The following is an 18,580-nucleotide window of genomic DNA, read 5'->3' on the forward strand; positions in this document are numbered from 1 at the left end:
CCAGCCAGACCACCCTAACCCTCTCCACACTCACTGCTTTCACCAGCCAGCTCACCCTAACCCTCTCCACACTCACTGCTTTCACCAGCCAGACCACCCTAACCTCTCCACACTCACTGCTTTCACCAGCTCACCCTAACCCTCTCCACACTCACTGCTTTCACCAGCCAGACCACCCTAACCTCTCTCCTCTCCACACTCACTGCTTTCACCAGCCAGACCACCCTAACCTCTCCACACTCACTGCTTTCACCAGCCAGCTCACCCTAACCTCTCCACACTCACTGCTTTCACCAGCCAGCTCACCCTAACCTCTCCACACTCACTGCTTTCACCAGCTCACCCTAACCCTCTCCACACTCACTGCTTTCACCAGCCAGACCACCCTAACCTCTCCACACTCACTGCTTTCACCAGCTCACCCTAACCCTCTCCACACTCACTGCTTTCACCAGCCAGACCACCCTAACCCTAACCTCTCCACGCTCACTGCTTTCACCAGCCAGATCACCCTAACCCTTTCAACAATCAGCAGCCTAAACCCCGGGAAAGATTGAGTTGACTTTTCCACACAGATAACTGACCGAGGTCCCGGAGGCAGGAGCAAAGCTGGCCTCATACACTCAGTGTTCACTCTCTTTGTTCACTGTCCTACAGTTTGGAGAAATCCTTAGATTTATATTAAAAAAGCAGCTACTGTACAATACCTCTCTGCTAGTAATCAAAGTGTCAGCAATAAAACCCACAATCCAATTCCATCCAATCTGTAGCACGCCATCACCTCAACCCTATAGTTTAGAGGCTCCTGTGGGATTTTAATGACATTTCAAATGGTCTCCATTAAGTGCTAAACATCCCTGTGCAGCTACACTGTTCTCTGCTGCTGGCTCCCCTTTGCTTAACCTTTTGCTTTCCCTCCTGTGCATTCAACACACTCTTCAGCTACGAGAAAGGCATTCCAAACTCAGGGCAGGCAGGTTTTCCAGAAGTCATGGAGATGCGAACGTACCATACAGGAGGTGTCGCAGCAGCTGGCTCATTGTAGGCAGGGTATTAAACTTAGAAGCCATCGGAGCAATACTTATTTCAAATCTAACTATGATAATAAGGCACACACAAACAAATACATATATATAAACAGAGTTTAAGGGAAATGTACCAGGTACACTGTGCTGACAGGGCTTCTGCGAGGAGGACAAGGGAAATGTACCAGGTACACTGTGCTGACAGGGCTTCTGCGAGGAGGACAAGGGAAATGTACCAGGTACACTGTGCTGACAGGGTGTTACGCAAGAACAAGTCAAGCTATTTCTACTGTGTAAAATTCCCCATTACTGAAACGCACAAAGGATCCCAGACGGTCTTTCTAAGTAATTGCAAGGATATCAGCACCTTGTGTCAGTAATGTACATTGCAAAACAGAATCTCAAGGTCACAAAGGCAGCTACAACATAAGTGTGCCAATCCCCCAGGGAGGGATTAGAGTAGGTTGATATTTGGTCTCATACATTTACATTTCATCTACATTTAGAGTTTGTCTCGGCTGTGCCGTTACACCTCTGGGTCTGGCTGGGTAAACTACCTGCCATCATCACCTGCTTTCTCTATTTAAAAAAAAAAAAAAAAAACCTTCAACTGAGCAAGCCCTGTAACTACAAGAAACTGTCCCTCTGAATGACAGCTGCTGTATGGTGCTGCAAGAGCAAAGTGATCTTGCATTAGATCGGACTGGATTCAAAATCAACCACGTGTTCCTGTGTTTCAAAAGACCACATGAAATATACCAGGGATGGAAATAAGAATCTTACTGCTTAGCAGTTTCATGCATTCCTGGTTTTACTAGGAGTATAATAAGACAAACACCTGAGCTTCTTACCTTCCTATACACACTGCGGTTAACCAAGTTGCTAGTAAAACTGCTGTGCGATAGGAGTCTTATTTCCACCCCTGTACACAGATGGGAGCAGCAATGATTTGCTCCCTTGGAGTCAATGTAACAAACCCCACCCTGTCCTCCTCACTGTTTATTAGTAAATGTGGAGTACAGTGACAGAGTTTACTACTTCATCTCTGAAACGTTGGGTTTAAGCATCATCATCATCTTTCCTGGAAAATAGCCCCCTTTAAAAGGCAATTTAGTTTAGGGGAGGGGAGCGGGTCTTCAACAGGTCACACTTTCGTTACCTCAACAGAATAACTAGAGAGCGCCTCTTCTATGCCCATTACAGCACCCATGGTAAAGAAACGCCATCAGCCTGGCCATCAGCAGCAGATTCACAGCGGGCTGGGAGTTGTAACGTGCTTTCAAAGGAGGAAAGAATGAGTGACAAGAAACATATATATAAATCTAAAAAAATTCATTTAAAAAAGAAAAAAAGTTATCCTTGAAAGAAAAATAATCTCTAAACCACTCCAGTCAGAATTTTAATTAAGGGACATGGGAATTGCTGTTATGAGGCGATAACGAAACTCTCAAGTTTATTTGAACGAAGGAGTTCCAGAATTATAGAGAAACTAAGTTATATATTTATTCCTCACAGCTGGTCTGAAATAATCACAGTAGTCCACTGATAAGAGTTCTGAGACGCATTTCATCAACTAAGCAGTGCTTTTGGAAGAGGTGTCATTAATTAGTGTCACATCCGCTGCTCTTTATTCACAGTTCCGCTATTGAGAACAGGACAGCAGTGTCTGGTCGTTGTGTAACACAAGAAGTATATTTTCCAATGCAGGGATGGAAATAAGACTCCCACTGTATAGCATTTTGATCCACTCTTGATTTCACCACAGGTTTAATAAGACCTACCTGAGCTTGATATTACCTATACACTGGCACTAATCAAGCTTGTATTCAAAACCTGGAATGGGGGAAACCACTATGCAGTTCCATTACTTTATTTGTTAAGAACTAAATGTGCACCAAAATGTCAAATTAAAATGCAATAGGGTTGAGTTGCTTATAAACACTAGGACTGTGTGACAATCGGAACGTGACGATGGAATACCATACACACTCTCCATTGTTCACACTGCACAGCGAGGTCACAGCGAGGTCACAGCCTGTACTTGACCACACTTCAGCATCATTGCTTCTCAACAGCCATACATCAAAATGAAATGGAGAGAGAATTGCTTGAGATATCACTCAGTTACATTCGGGTGATTAAGTCTCAGAAACCCTCCCTCTCAGTGCTGCTAACTGGGCAAGAGAGTTCTTAGATATTCAGTGCAAAGACAAAGAACTCCCCACTCAAGAACCCCCCCCGCCCCCCAATGACATTCTCTGAAGCTGCAGGTATTATCAATGCTCCTGTAGTTCCTATCTTAGTGCCAGTAATTGGCTGGTCAGGCTCCAGCACACCTGATGACTACATTTTCTCTGGAATCACTGAATGGGCATAATCATACTTTTCAATTCCCAGGAGAATCTAGGCCAGCAAGCTGTTAACTGCATTTATATAGAAAAAAACAAGAAAAGAAAAAAAATCTCTTCTGATGACAAGGGGGGGAGGGGGAAGGGATATATCGTTGTAGCTTTTATCATTGCTTATAAACATCAAACACTGAAGACTTTGTTAGTGGTGGTGAAGTCTGTCCTAATGTGGAAGAAACAAACAAAAAAGCTATGCAAGTATTTTATTATTATTTCGGAACTGCACTGGAATAGCCAGACTCGCCTTCCAGCAGCTTGTCAGGAACGTCTGCCTGGAATCGAGGTCCCACTCGGATCTCCCCCTTGTCTGCCAGAAGAGTCTTCTGTGTGGGGTCGTACACCAGGGAATAGAAAAACAAGTCCTGCAGGGGAGAGAAGGGAAGAAAGGGGGTTCATGAGTGCTATCTGCTGCATTATTACAGCCATCAGCTAATACTCACCCAGATTACAGGGCTCTGTGCTTCTAAATGGAATGAAATACAGACATGCCCCCTCGGACTCAAACAGAATACTCTCATGAAGAGGCTCAATACAAAAAGCCCATTCCTTATTGTTTTGCATTGCCAGACTCATCTCCTTATCCACCCTCGTCTTTCTACTGCAGTTCCTCAACCTAATTAGTTAGGTCTTTTGTATTTACTGCTCATCTTTCTACACAACTACCTTAAATACATATTTTATGCAATTGAAGTATCTGCCTATTAGATGTGTGCGTGATCTTATCTATGAGAAATAAATAAATCAAAGCTCTCTTTGGTTAGAAAAACAAACCCATGAAGTTCCCCACTTGTTGAGACAGAAGGATCCGGCTGCCTCATCAGCACTGATTAAGGATGAAGGGAACATCTGCAAATTATAACTGGGAAGTGGAGCAGAGGGTTCCTTTAAATACACCGGTGGAGGAAACCGAGAAAGTAAAGGGCAAATGAAGAGGGAACGTGGAGCCCTCTAGCAGTACAAATTACCAGGTACAGAATTAGAATAAGAATGAACAATTCCATTTCAAATCAGACAGTCATTTCGATTTCAACCCATTCATTAGTACCAAATACATTTCTTTGAAAAAAATACCACAAGCTGCATTTATGTAATTTGATATATTATAGATTAACTTTCGCAGTTAATAATTTAGAGTAAATTATCATTACAATATAGTTAGGGCTTCAGGTTTTGGGGTTTTATTAATTGCATTTTTAGGTGCTTATTTTGAGCTATTTTTGAGTTTTATGTTAATTGTTTTTTCGGGGTTTTCTGTGTGAAATTAGTGCTTTCGGTTACTTTCAAAAGTACTTGAGCTTTTTTTTTTGGGTCGAAATATGTATAGTAACTAGACAGTACTTTCACACTAAAGCTGTACCTTCTTTCCTTTGCTGTCTTTCACAACACAATCCCTGTGGTCACGGGCACATTCTCCTTGGGTTTTTGTGTGGAGGCATTTTACAGGTTTTAAATCCTCCGTATCTTAACTGTAATACAGGTTTAAATCCCACTAACAAGCCTCAATCCTGACTGAAATCTCATTTTAAATCTCGCAAGTGGAGTCTCCAATAGAGACATAGGAATGTGCTATCACTCAGTAGTTGGGGCGGGTTTAAAGTATTCAGAACTAATCAATGACAGATACAAGTCAGGAAGGCGGGATATTGCCCAGCAGCACTGGGAAATGTTTTTATTATTATTATTTTTGTAGTAGGTTTTATTTTGCTATGTGAAAAGGGTAAAGTCAACGTGAATTGATGAACCATTTTCACAGGCTTTCCAGTGTTTGTTAGCTAGCCACCGATTTCATTTTTTTTGTATTGGGGGTGTTTTATCGGTTAAAACTGAAAATTAGAGGCCCTAAACATACTTAAAGGGAAAATGTAAGTAGACGGTTGATGCCAGTTAAATGCTCGCTATAAAGCAGCCTGTCCTGAAATGAGGACAACGACACTGAATGGGTTAAGGAGAGTGAACGTGTCCTTGATCTCTACTGCGAAACATCCTGGGGACTATGAACTGATTTAAGCAGTGGCAGACCTACAGACCAGTAAAACACCAGGTTTGTTCAGATTTAAAATTAAAAGACTAGAGACTCGCACTCAGTTACAGATCTCGAATATCTTGGATAGACCTCTTCTTTTTAAATGATTGAATTGACTGTGGTAATCGACTGAATAAACCCCCTCGCGTTATTAATTTCAGCTCATACTGCCCCTTACCTCTTTGTCAAGGTAGCCGAGCACAGCTTCCGTTTCATTCAGGAGGGCCACGCTGCACTTCCCCCTGCCAAGGAAGAGACATTGAGAGAGTTCACGGAAACGTCTCTGAAGCAAAGCGTAAAACAGGGTTCCTTGTGCATTCTCGACTCATCCGAATCGAAAGAAACGTCACTGAAGACAGACAGCAAGCTCACAGTTATGTGAAGATAGCGACTGAGATGCTAGACAGGTCCAGGCACTGTCAGGCAAACACAACCCCACACCAATCCACTTCCATAGTCTAACACATTAACACTCCTGAAGTTCACACTGGTTTAAAAAGGGGGATTGGTGGGTATTCAGAGTGAGAAAATTGCATGTATCCAATATTGCCTTTGCTTCATTGGTTCAGAGAATTAGGGATATAACAACACACTAGTCTCACGATATGCAGCTTGCAAAATGATACATGCGATTGTCCCAATTGGCTAGCAGGTTGCAATATGATACATATCACGATACATGAGATTGTCCCGACTGGCTACTTGAGATCATTGATTGATGGACCATTTAGTTAAAACTAGTGTTAAATGAGTTTGGGAGAGTGTGTATACCATCTATAAAACACACTTATTCTTCATCCAAGAACCACGTGCTGAGCTGCAATGAGCTACAGTATGTGTTGTCACGATACCTATGATACAAACCCCTATTACAACAAGATACATCAAGTAACGAAAGTATCACGATTCAGCGATACATGGTGAATCGTTACACTCCTACAGAGAATATAATACTTAGAAAGGGTTTTCAAACTAGCTGCCACTGGACTTGGACTTCACTTGTACTGACTGGTCTGGAGAAGTTCCTGAACCTGACAGGGCCAGAATGGAGTGTCTGCAGACAGGGAAGACAAAGAAATGCAAGAAAGAGCAAGACTGTCCGTTACACAGCTTCACAGACTCGGGATCAATAAGAGATTAGAGCAAACATCACTGTGCCACTAATTTCACTTTGTCAAAATCAACAAGGCTGGAAGTAAAACGTTTTGTTGAATGAACATGTACAGCATGTCACACACATAACTGCCACAATCAGACCACTTAAATAACAGTACACACAATACAAAAGCAGCAATTTTAAAGTTACATTATAACCCACTAAGATAAGAAAGCCATTTTATAAAAGTGCGTTTTTGTTCTTAACTTGAAAACTGTAATGTTCCCAGCTTCCCTGACAAACGAAAGCAGAGCATTCCATAATTTAGGAGCGCTACAAGAAAAAGCCCTCCCTCCTCCCGTATACAGCAGCCCTGTATCCTGTGATCTCTGAGTGCGGCTTGGAAGACATGGGGTCAGTAACTCCTGCAAATAACTAGGTGCTAATCCACTCAGTAAGTTAACAGCAAAGGATGTAAATAGCATATCTACACTCGACTGACGGTTTGGACCTGAGACTGTTGCTGCACTAAGTAATGTAAGTTACAAGCAAGCACCATACATTTAAAATAAAATTACCGGTACATTTTATTAATGACATTAAATAAATAAAAAAAGGGATGTCAACATGCTACGTGCTAAATCTGAGTCACAGATAATAACTATTGTATTCGATTTTTTTTTTTTTTTCTGGGATGGGAAATAGCGTTAACGATTTAATAAAGGTAACAAGCTAACAAAATGTGAATCTTAGTGAACAGAGTACTATAGCTTGTAATTCCAGTCTGTAACATTGTTTTAAAAAAAATCATAGCCTTCAATACAAAAGTATATATTTTTGCTGTCGCAGTGTCCATTTTACCTTTCGTTTCACTGCAGCAGACAGTCATGTGACATACACCGGTGTGCTGACTAGATAAGACTGCTTGAGTTGTTACACGGGGCAATCCTCGCGGGATATGGTCACAAGCAATGTGTACGTGTACGTCACCCCGGAAATCACTCAAGCATTACCAATGAAAAACATTGATCCCTCTAAACGGGTTTTACCAGGATGATCTGTGAGCGGAATCTCGATTGAGAAACCGCTGCTTGATTAAAGCACAGAATGTTATCTTGTTAGAGAGTAAAATAATCAGGATTGCCTGTCGGGCAAGCAGCCAAAAAAAAACATGTTGTCCGACAGATTTTTTTGGTTGTCACGGAACGTCGGGCTAGCGATTTTGCGAGCCCTGCTCTGTTTTATCTGAATTCAACATAAGAAATGCTGTGACATCCAATGCTTGACGTCTATAAGGCAAGTAGCTAACAACATCCAGGCAGAAGAAATATCTTCAGCATAGCAATGGAAGTTCACTCCGTGTCTGTGGATAATGTCACCTAACGGTAGCATGTATAATGAAAACAACAAGAGACCTGGAACGGAGCCCTGTGGAATACCACAGACAACTTCCGATAATGCTGATTTTACCACCCCAATAGAGACAAACTGAAACTATCAGAAAGATAAGATTTGAACCAGGATAGGACAGACAATCCTCCTGTGCTTTCAAAACGATTCAGTAGGATTGGAATGGTCTACAGTATCAAAGGCAGTACTTAGATCTACAAGAACTAAAACTAATGGAAAGCTCGAGTCACAGCTTACAGGCAGATAATTTCTAGAAGGTACTTCAGTTATATGCAATTTTAGTTTATATACAAGACCCTGAATCTTCTGTAATAAAAGTCGAGATCTTCTAAAGACACACCACATTGCACTTTGAATTCCAAGCCAAAAAAACCAAAAGCACACCACTGGCTTTGAAAAAAAATATATCCATATATCGCACAGACTGCAAAGCCAACCATGCCCTGACTGTTCGACATCCAAATTAGTCAATTAAAGTGCTGCCTGTCCCCCAAGAGGGTTCATTTATTCTGCAGTGTTGATATAACTGCGTGGGTCCAGATATTGAAAGCAAGCATAGTAAAACTTAGCAGATTTGTTTTTTCTGGAAACAAAATCCTTCATTTTCTAAAAGCCCTGCACCGAAGGAGAGCTTTGCTGCCCTTTAGCAGCTCAATGAGCTCCAGGGCTCTGCGTTCACACCCCGGCTGCACAAAGGCAGGGCTCTTCAGGATCAGGGTTCTCAGAGTTGGGGTTGATTTTCAGTGATCCAGATTTTGTAATATTTTATCTGGATCATTTGACCCAGTTTTTCAGAAAATGTCACTGCTGGATTACATTTATCCAGATAACAAATAATCATGACTATGAAATCCACTTTTTGAGTAGGCTAGTTTAAAGAAGCCTTATTTATGATTAGACTTGTACTATTTGATTTTAATTTTTTTGCCAAATCGGCGATTAATATTGACGTTTATGTTAGAAAGAATTTACTGGGTTTTTTTTATCTTTGTTTTTCAATTCAAGCAGAGAATGGGTGAAAATCGACCTTTATGCTTTAACACTAGAACTGGCGGACTTTCGAACTTCCTAGAACCGCCACGTGGGTCACTTTGACCCATACATTTTTAAACTGTTTCATCATGAAAATGAAAGACATACTATCAGATACAACCGAAAAGAAATTAGTATTGTAATGCATGGGTAACATTGACCCACGTGTTGGTTCTAGGTAACTGTTTAAAACTATAATTTTTGCGATTCTGGTTATCAAACGCAGTCAGGATATTTAATTCATATATTTAGGAAAGGTCAAAAACAGACATACACATATGATTAACAACGGAAGAGTAATTAACATTTTAAATGCAAAATGGGTCAAACTGACCCGCATGGCGCTTCTAGTGTGTTAAAAAAAAACAAAAAACAAAACAAAACAGACTTTTTATGCCGTTGAGAAACGTCTCATTTAGCAAAACCCCTTTATCATATTTGACATTCTACAAAACCATGGTTACTAACATTCTAATTGAAATAAAGTCTGGTCACAGCTGAGCTAAACATTAGATAGTGGAACAGAACTAACTTATCATTCGGAGTCTGAGCTCTGCCCCTCTCATGCTTCAGCGCAGCTGAACTCAGAGTCACAGGAGGCAAGGCAGACGGGTCAGCTTCGTCCTGCCGCGGAGACTTCAGCCGTCGGTCAAGCTATTGTGCACAATATTCATTAAGTGTTTTTCTCTTGCACCCCGTTTTCAAATCAAACTATTAACTGTCACCGTATAACAAACAAAAGCTTACCTACTGCTTAACCCGCTAATTTCAAAGTAGGCGCTTTGAATGACAGGCACTCATGGATACAAAACTTAAATAAATGGGTAAATATTATATTCTAACACTATTTGGCCATATAGCGTGTGTTTGCTAAGACAATTCAAACAAAATATCAATGTTCTATGACCATTGAAAAGCTAAATCCACCTGGATCAAAGTAATCCCGATTTCTTTAAATTCTGAAAAACCCAATAGCACAACATAATCCAGATCAAAACACAGAAATCCGATTACCACATTTTTGAAAAACAGCAGCCTGGATTGCTGGAGGAGGGCAGCACTCTGGCTGAAACAGCCCAGTATACCCCACAATACAGCCCAGTATACCCCCCCCCCCAGCCCAGTCCACTCCACGACACAGCTCACTATACCTCCCCCGATACAGCCCACTCTACAGCCCAGTATACCCCCCCAATACAGCCCAGTCTCCTGGGGGTCTCCATGTCGGGTCAGCCCAGTATAACCCCCCCAACACAGTGTATACCCCCCCCACTGGGGGGGCTATGCCCAGTCATACCTCCCCCGGGGCTACAGTCGGGTACATATGGGAGGGGGTGTGTCGATGGCATATACCCCCCCCCCCCGATACAGCTCAGTATATACCAGATTCCTTTATTCTCAATAACATGTTCCAAAACAAGTCCAGGTTCACTTGATATGTAAAAAAATAATAATAATTTAAGTGTGATATGGAGCCAGCACCCACATATCCTCTACAGACTAATGTACACTAAAAAGAAATCACGCTAAAGAAGCAAGTTTCATCACAATAAACACTAGTATAAGACTTAAAGACGTAAATAAACAAAGTGCTCAGCAAGGTCGAGGGTGTCTCTGTGACTGTGTGCCAAAGGAAAGTGTGGCTACGTGCAGGGCAGCACAATGTCTGAAATCACTGGGGCACAGACACAAAACCTTCTGGAACCAAATAATCAAACATTTATAATTAACAAGAGACAAGTTATAGGATACACTTAATATTTCTATTTCACTTGTGTCTGAGTGATTACTCATACCTGATGGGTGGGTGGGTGTGTGTGTGAGAGAGACTGCTCATACCTGAGGGGTGTGCGTCTGTGAGCGATTGCTCGTACCTGAGGGGAGTGCGTCTGTGAGCGATTGCTCGTACCTGAGGGGTGTGCGTCTGTGAGCGATTGCTCATACCTGAGGGGTGTGCGTCTGTGAGCGATTGCTCGTACCTGAGGGGTGTGCGTCTGTGAGCGATTGCTCATACCTGAGGGGAGTGTGTCTGTGAGCGATTGCTCATACCTGAGGGGAGTGCGTCTGTGAGCGATTGCTCATACCTGAGGGGTGTGCGTCTGTGAGCGATTGCTCATACCTGAGGGGAGTGCGTCTGTGAGCGATTGCTCATACCTGAGGGGAGTGCGTCTGTGAGCGACTGCTCGTACCCGATGGGTGTGCGTCTGTGAGCGATTGCTCATACCTGAGGGGAGTGCGTCTGTGAGCGACTGCTCGTACCCGATGGGTGTGCGTCTGTGAGCGATTGCTCATACCTGAGGGGAGTGCGTCTGTGAGCGACTGCTCGTACTCGATGGGTGTGCGTCTGTGAGCGATTGCTCATACCTGAGGGGAGTGGCCCTGTCATGCCTTTGGGGAGTGGCCTTGTCATGCCTGAGGGAAGTGGCCGTGTCGTACCTGATGTGAGTGGCTGGCAGCGACTCATACTGCCGGGACAGGAAGAGCTCCCGGTGTCTCAGCTGGTGCTTGTGTTTCTCCGTCAGCTCAGGCGCGCTGGGGCTCCGCTTCTCCTCTTCCAGGTCCTCTGAACACGACAGCAAAACAGACAGGTTAAACACAGAACAAATCGCACCGCACACTGCAGAGACTGCATCCCCAGGGCTGTGCCAAGCTGCACACACACTTACATGCATATACACAACCCTGGTCAGCCCCAGCCTGTGCAGTGCAGCAACACAAACAGATCATTCAATTGTTGGGATTGAGCTCTAGCTGCCTGGGTTTGTGAAGATTGACGTTTTTCTTAAGAACAGCAAGCCAGACAAATCCTAGCAGCTTTTTCCTCACTTGTTTCACTTGGAATAGCCCAATCAACACCAATGGCCCTCACCTGTAGAGAGCTTGATCTGGACAATCGAATAATTGTTTTGAATAGCGGCGCAGTGGAGGGCAAAAACAAGAACCACCACATAGCGTGTAGCATCCCTTAATAAAGGCAGTAGCAATTAATGCCAGACACTGTCACGAAATGTCTTAATTAGATGTGCCATTAGAACATCAATTGCTTTCAATTACTGCTTATTAAGAAAAACAACAGCGTGTGGATTGCAAGACAAGATCTCGACTGATCATTGACTGTAGAGTGTCTCCTTGCAGCTGTGCAGGAAATCATAACGTGAGGGTCTCTGTCAGAACAGTACTCAGCCTCGCTGGAAAAACCTTGAAAGTTACTACAAAGCCCATGACATGTGTAACCAACAGATTCCAGCAATGCTGTCTGCTGTAGCCACTACACTTCATACCAGCACTCTCCTTCACAGTGCATGCAGCCACTACACTTCAAACCAGCACTCTCCTTCACAGTGCATGCAGCCACTACACTTCAAACCAGCACTCTCCCCTTCACAGTGCATGCAGCCACTACACTTCAAACCAGCACTCTCCCCTTCACAGTGCATGCAGCCACTACACTTCATACCAGCACTCTCCTTCACAGTGCATGCAGCCACTACACTTCATACCAGCACTCTCCTTCACAGTGCATGCAGCCACTACACTTCATACCAACACTCTCCTTCACAGTGCATGCAGCCACTACACTTCAAACCAGCACTCTCCCCTTCACAGTGCATGCAGCCACTACACTTCATACCAGCACTCTCCCCTTCACAGTGCATGCAGCCACTACACTTCAAACCAGCACTCTCCTTCACTGTGCATCAGCCACTACACTTCATACCAGCACTCTCCCCTTCACAGTGCATGCAGCCACTACACTTCAAACCAGCACTCTCCTTCACAGTGCATGCAGCCACTACACTTCAAACCAGCACTCTCCCCTTCACAGTGCATGCAGCCACTACACTTCAAACCAGCACTCTCCCCTTCACAGTGCATGCAGCCACTACACTTCATACCAGCACTCTCCCCTTCACAGTGCATGCAGCCACTACACTTCAAACCAGCACTCTCCTTCACAGTGCATGCAGCCACTACACTTCATACCAGCACTCTCCCCTTCACAGTGCATGCAGCCACTACACTTCAAACCAGCACTCTCCCCTTCACAGTGCATGCAGCCACTACACTTCAAACCAGCACTCTCCCCCTCACAGTGCATGCAGCCACTACACTTCAAACCAGCACTCTCCTTCACAGTGCATGCAGCCACTACACTTCATACCAGCACTCTCCCCTTCACAGTGCATGCAGCCACTACACTTCAAACCAGCACTCTCCTTCACAGTGCATGCAGCCACTACACTTCAAACCAGCACTCTCCCCTTCACAGCATGCAGCCACTACACTTCAAACCAGCACTCTCCTTCACAGTGCATGCAGCCACTACACTTCAAACCAGCACTCTCCCCCTCACAGTGCATGCAGCCACTACACTTCAAACCAGCACTCTCCTTCACCATGCAGCCACTACACTTCAAACCAGCACTCTCCCCTTCACAGTGCATGCAGCCACTACACTTCAAACCAGCACTCTCCCCCTCACAGTGCATGCAGCCACTACACTTCAAACCAGCACTCTCCCCTTCACAGTGCATGCAGCCACTACACTTCAAACCAGCACTCTCCCCTTCACAGTGCATGCAGCCACTACACTTCAAACCAGCACTCTCCTTCACTGTGCATGCAGCCACTACACTTCAAACCAGCACTCTCCCCTTCACAGTGCATGCAGCCACTACACTTCAAACCAGCACTCTCCCCTTCACAGTGCATGCAGCCACTACACTTCATACCAGCACTCTCCCCTTCACAGTGCATGCAGCCACTACACTTCATACCAGCACTCTCCCCTTCACAGTGCATGCAGCCACTACACTTCAAACCAGCACTCTCCTTCACAGTGCATGCAGCCACTACACTTCAAACCAGCACTCTCCTTCACAGTGCATGCAGCCACTACACTTCAAACCAGCACTCTCCCCTTCACAGTGCATGCAGCCACTACACTTCAAACCAGCACTCTCCCCTTCACAGTGCATGCAGCCACTACACTTCATACCAGCACTCTCCCCTTCACAGTGCATGCAGCCACTACACTTCATACCAGCACTCTCCTTCACAGTGCATGCAGCTCAATACGGAATCAAGAGGAGCCATTGCTTTTTGATATCATTTTTTTTCCTCTTTTGTGTCTCAAGGGGAAACCAGGCTTAGATCTGACAGAACTCATTAAAGGTGAGAATTTAGAATGACCTGCATTACCTCTCCCACAAACATACAATTCAACTAAAGCACTGGGCGGCTGAATCACAGAAATAACCATTTCCGTGCACATTGATAGTCTGATGAAGTGTGATGTACGATCTATTATTATGGTGTTGCACCTCTAGTTCATCAGTTGATTAACTGATCCCGGAGGCAGCACACAGGAATGGAAATAATTGTATTATAAAATAGCCAATGCACAATATTAGCTATACGGCCAGGGCTTAACATGCAGTATTCTATGCCTTCACTGGCTTCAGCTTTGCCACAAAACTCTGCCAAAAGAACCAAAATTACTGAACGGTGGCTTTGTGATGTGAGCACCAAATCAAATCCAGGTTTATTTATAAAGCACCTTTCATTACAGAGAAGTATCGCAAGCACTGCAAGACAATACAAAGTCAAATGCATTTGTAATGATTTAAAAAAAAAGAAAAAAAACAGACAGAGAAAAATAAAAGCAATAAGAACGTGTACAGATTAAAACAATTACATTTTTTTTTAATAAAAAAAATGCATGTTTAATTTTGCACTTCTGTTATGAGGTGACAATGCATTCTACAATAGGGATGGGACGGTATGAAATTTACACGGTATGATTAAAAAAAATACAGTGGTAACCTTAACATCACGGTACACAGTACAGCATGCAAGCTATCAAATACAGGCTCAAATGAAGAAAGACTAATGCAAATCACTTAAATGACTAATTCATGAAAATAAAGCCAACAAAACACACACTTCCTTTCATGGAACGATTTAAACATTTGGTATTGAGCATTTTACTAAATAACTTGGTACGTTTCTTTTTCATAAAAACAATCAGAATAATAATTTTAAAAAAAGTGAAGTTGTACACTCTCAATGTTATACTACAGCAGTATTAAGATCTATTATTTGTTCAAAATGATGTGGTGCTGTAGTTTGTTAAAACATTAACATATAAAATTAAATAAACAAACAAATAAATAAATACTTTGTTTAGCTGATGGCAAACAGAATTGGGAAATGATCGGTCTTATTGCTTAAAACACAAACATGTACCCTTACAGGATATTATTTAAGAGCAGAGATGAGTCTTTTTTTTTTTTTTTTTGCTATATATATTTTATTTATCTGGTCGAAAAAAATAAAGTATTTTAATACTAAAATGTGTTAATGGATTTACATTTACGACACTGCACAAGTAAGCGTCCAATGATTATTATGTGGAGTTTGGGGGAAAAAAAAAATCTCTTCACTTAAGAAAATTGTAATACTGTTACAACTTGTTTAAACACAACTACGTTGATAATAAGTAGGCTACCCTGCTGCAGTCGCGGGTCTGTGCTAGTTTTGTTTGAGGCATCGGTCGTGTTCTTATAGCGCAGATTTCTGCAGTTCTGCACAGCGCTGCACAGAATCACAGAGATGCACTGTAGACGTCACTCAACACCCACAGAAATCTGTGCAGATTCTGCAGAGCCCAGCGCAGCTTTGAAATGTTACTGCGGGAGGCTGGCTGCGGCTGTGAACCAAAGGGACGAGGCAAAGATCACGAGTTACCTGCTAATCATAATGCAAATAACCACTAAAACTACTGCTGCCACCTTGTTAACGGAGGCGAACGACATTTTATCATTATACAATGAAGCCGGAACAGCCTTGTCCACACTATATTAAATAAATAAATCAATTATTTAAAAAATAAATCAGTGATAAGTGATGTATAATTTTACAATAAAGTTAATGTTTATCTATTACATTAAACTGACTGTTGATAATCCAGACAGCTACAGCACGTTGAAAATGTGTGCTACGCTGCAAGTTTTGGAGAAGGCGTTTCTCTAAAAGCTGCGTGAGGTCAGAAAGACAGCAGGCAAGAGCAGCCGGCACAGCAAGCTCAGAGTAATGGAACGCAGCAATTGAAATGTGCATTCTGCGTCGTTGACAGTGTCCTTCAAAACCATTATCAAAATACAGTATCAGTTCACAAACAGATCTTCCTCAGACACTTTGCTAAGGCTGCAAGCACCATCACTTGATTTAGAAGAAGTGTGTTTGCAGTTGAAAAAATGTGTTAACCGGTGTATAACCAAATTACGATAACTGTGGTTTAGAATAAAACGGTATTAATACCGTAATGTACCTAAACTATGGTAAACCGAAAAACCGGTATACCCACCCATCCCTATTCTGCAATCTTCTAGCACAAAAGCTACAGCTGAGGAAATCCAAACTCTTCACTTGTAACTCCTGCACCCCAGACTACTTCAAACCCAGACCAGTGCATGGACTCACTGTGCCACCTGCACACTTCATTAGTGCTGCCCAGACCAGGACCCCCGAGCGGGGTGCCCTGCCCAGACCAGGACCCCCGAGCGGGGTGCCCTGCCCAGACCAGGACCCCCGAGCGGGGTGCCCTGCCCAGACCAGGACCCCCGAGCGGGGTGCCCTGCCCAGACCAGGACCCCCGAGCGGGGTGCCCTGCCCAGACCAGGATTCCCGAGCGGGGTGCCCTGCCCAGACCAGGACTCCCGAGCGGGGTGCCCTGCCCAGACCAGGACTCTCAAGCTGTCAACTTGTAAATGGTGTGGCACAGAATCCAGGGTTAAGGGAATGCCTGAACTTACTTGCATGCTTATCCGCGAGCTGTATCAGACTGTTTGAAATGTCTCGTCTCCTGTAGAAGCAGACCACCTTCGCTTCAACGTTGCCGTTCGTGGTCTAAAATAAAGCACATAAAAAATAGTTAACTTAGAATTTACAATACAAGACTAAAAACTGCACTTACTGAAGCAGTTTACAAGTGAAGACGTCTCCCCAATCACGCTGCAGTAACTGCATGCGGTCTACTCACAACTTTCTCTGTGAGCAATTTATTGCAGAGCTCCACCTATAAAATTACCAGCAATTTCAGATAGAATAAAAAATAAAACAAATACATTAGGCACAATAACTGACATGCCACTATCACAACATTAAACATTATATATATACACACATACAGTGCTTACAGAAAGTCTACATCACCCTTTCAGAATGTTTACCTTTTGTTGCCTAATAGCCTGGAATTTAAATGCATTAATTAATTTATATATATCTACACATCCTACCCTACAACTTCCAAGTGAAAAAAAATTCTAGAAATTTGTAGAAAATTAATTAAAAAAATAAAAACTGAAATAGCTTAGTTGGATAAATGTCCACCCCCTTGTAATAGCAATACCAAATTAGCTCAGGTGTAACCATTCGCCTTCAAAATCACACACTAAGTTAAGTGGTCTCCACCTGTGTTAAATTGTAGTGATTCACATGATTTCAGGATAAAGTCAGCAGTTCCTGTAGGTTCCCTCTGCTGGGTAGTGCATTCCAAAGCAAAGACTCAACCATAAGCACCAAGGCACTTTCAAAAGAACGCCGGGACAAAGTTGTTTAAAGGCACAGATCAGGGGATGGGTATAAAAAATATCAAAGGCCTTGAATATCCCTTGGAGCATGGTCAAGACGAGTATTAAGAAGTGGAAGGTTTACGGCACCACCAAGACCCTGCCTAGATCAGGCCGTCCCTCCAAACTGGATGACCGAGCAAGAAGGAGAATGATCAAAGAGACTACCAGAGGCCAATGGCAACTTTACAAGAGCTACAGGCTTTTATGGCCAAGACCGGTCAGTGTGGATGTGACAACAATATCCCAAGCACTCCACAAATCTGGCCTATATGGTAGGGTGGCAAAAAGGAAGCCATTACTCAAGAAAGCCCACCTTGAATCCTGTTTGAAGTATGCAGAAAACACTCAGGAGATTCTGTATCCATGTGGCAAAAAGTTTTGTGGTCTGACAAAACTAAAATGGAACTTTTTGGCCTAAATGCAAAGTGTTATCTTTGGCGCAAATCCAACACAGCGCATCACCCAAAGAACACCATCCCTACTGTGAAGCATGGTGGTGGCATCATCATGTTATGGGGATGTTTCTCATTGGCAGGGACCGGGACACTTGTCAGGATTGAAGGGAAAATGAATGGAGCAAAGTACAGAGAAGTCCTTGAGGAAAACCTGCTGCCCTCTGCAAGGAAGCTGAAACTGGGACAGAAGTTCACCTTTCAGCATGACAACAACCCAAAGCACACAGCCAAAGCTACAGTGGAGTGGCGAAGGAACAAAAAGGGAAATGTCCTTGAGTGGCCCAGTCAGAGCCCCGACCTAAATTAAACCGAAAATTTTTGGCATTAATTGAAGATTGCTGTCCATCAACGCTCTCCAAGGAACTTGACAGAGCTTGAACAGTTCTGTAAAGAAGAATGATCAAATATTGCCAAATCTAGGTATGCAAAGTTGGTAGAGACCTATCCCAACAGACTCACAGCTGTAATTGCTGCCAAAGCTGCTTCCACCAAGTA

The 18,580-nt window shown here is 43.3% G+C and overlaps 1 protein-coding gene across 2 annotated transcripts in view; it reads right to left on the reverse strand.

Moving 5' to 3' along the window:
* Window positions 1-18,580, reverse strand: part of LOC121316668 (metastasis-associated protein MTA3-like) — a 72,595-nt gene that overhangs the window by 41,854 nt on the left and 12,161 nt on the right. For both annotated transcript variants that reach the window (XM_041251714.1, XM_041251713.1), the window contains exons 3-6: window positions 16,812-16,905; window positions 11,431-11,557; window positions 5,635-5,698; window positions 3,678-3,795 (exon numbers count right to left, since the gene is read on the reverse strand). In XM_041251714.1, the coding sequence (XP_041107648.1) occupies window positions 3,678-3,795; window positions 5,635-5,698; window positions 11,431-11,557; window positions 16,812-16,905 (403 nt within the window). The remainder of the gene's footprint in view (window positions 1-3,677; window positions 3,796-5,634; window positions 5,699-11,430; window positions 11,558-16,811; window positions 16,906-18,580) is intronic.

Source organism: Polyodon spathula, chromosome 6, assembly GCF_017654505.1.
Source record: "Polyodon spathula isolate WHYD16114869_AA chromosome 6, ASM1765450v1, whole genome shotgun sequence".
In the NCBI taxonomy this organism is placed as follows: Eukaryota; Metazoa; Chordata; class Actinopteri; order Acipenseriformes; family Polyodontidae; genus Polyodon; species Polyodon spathula.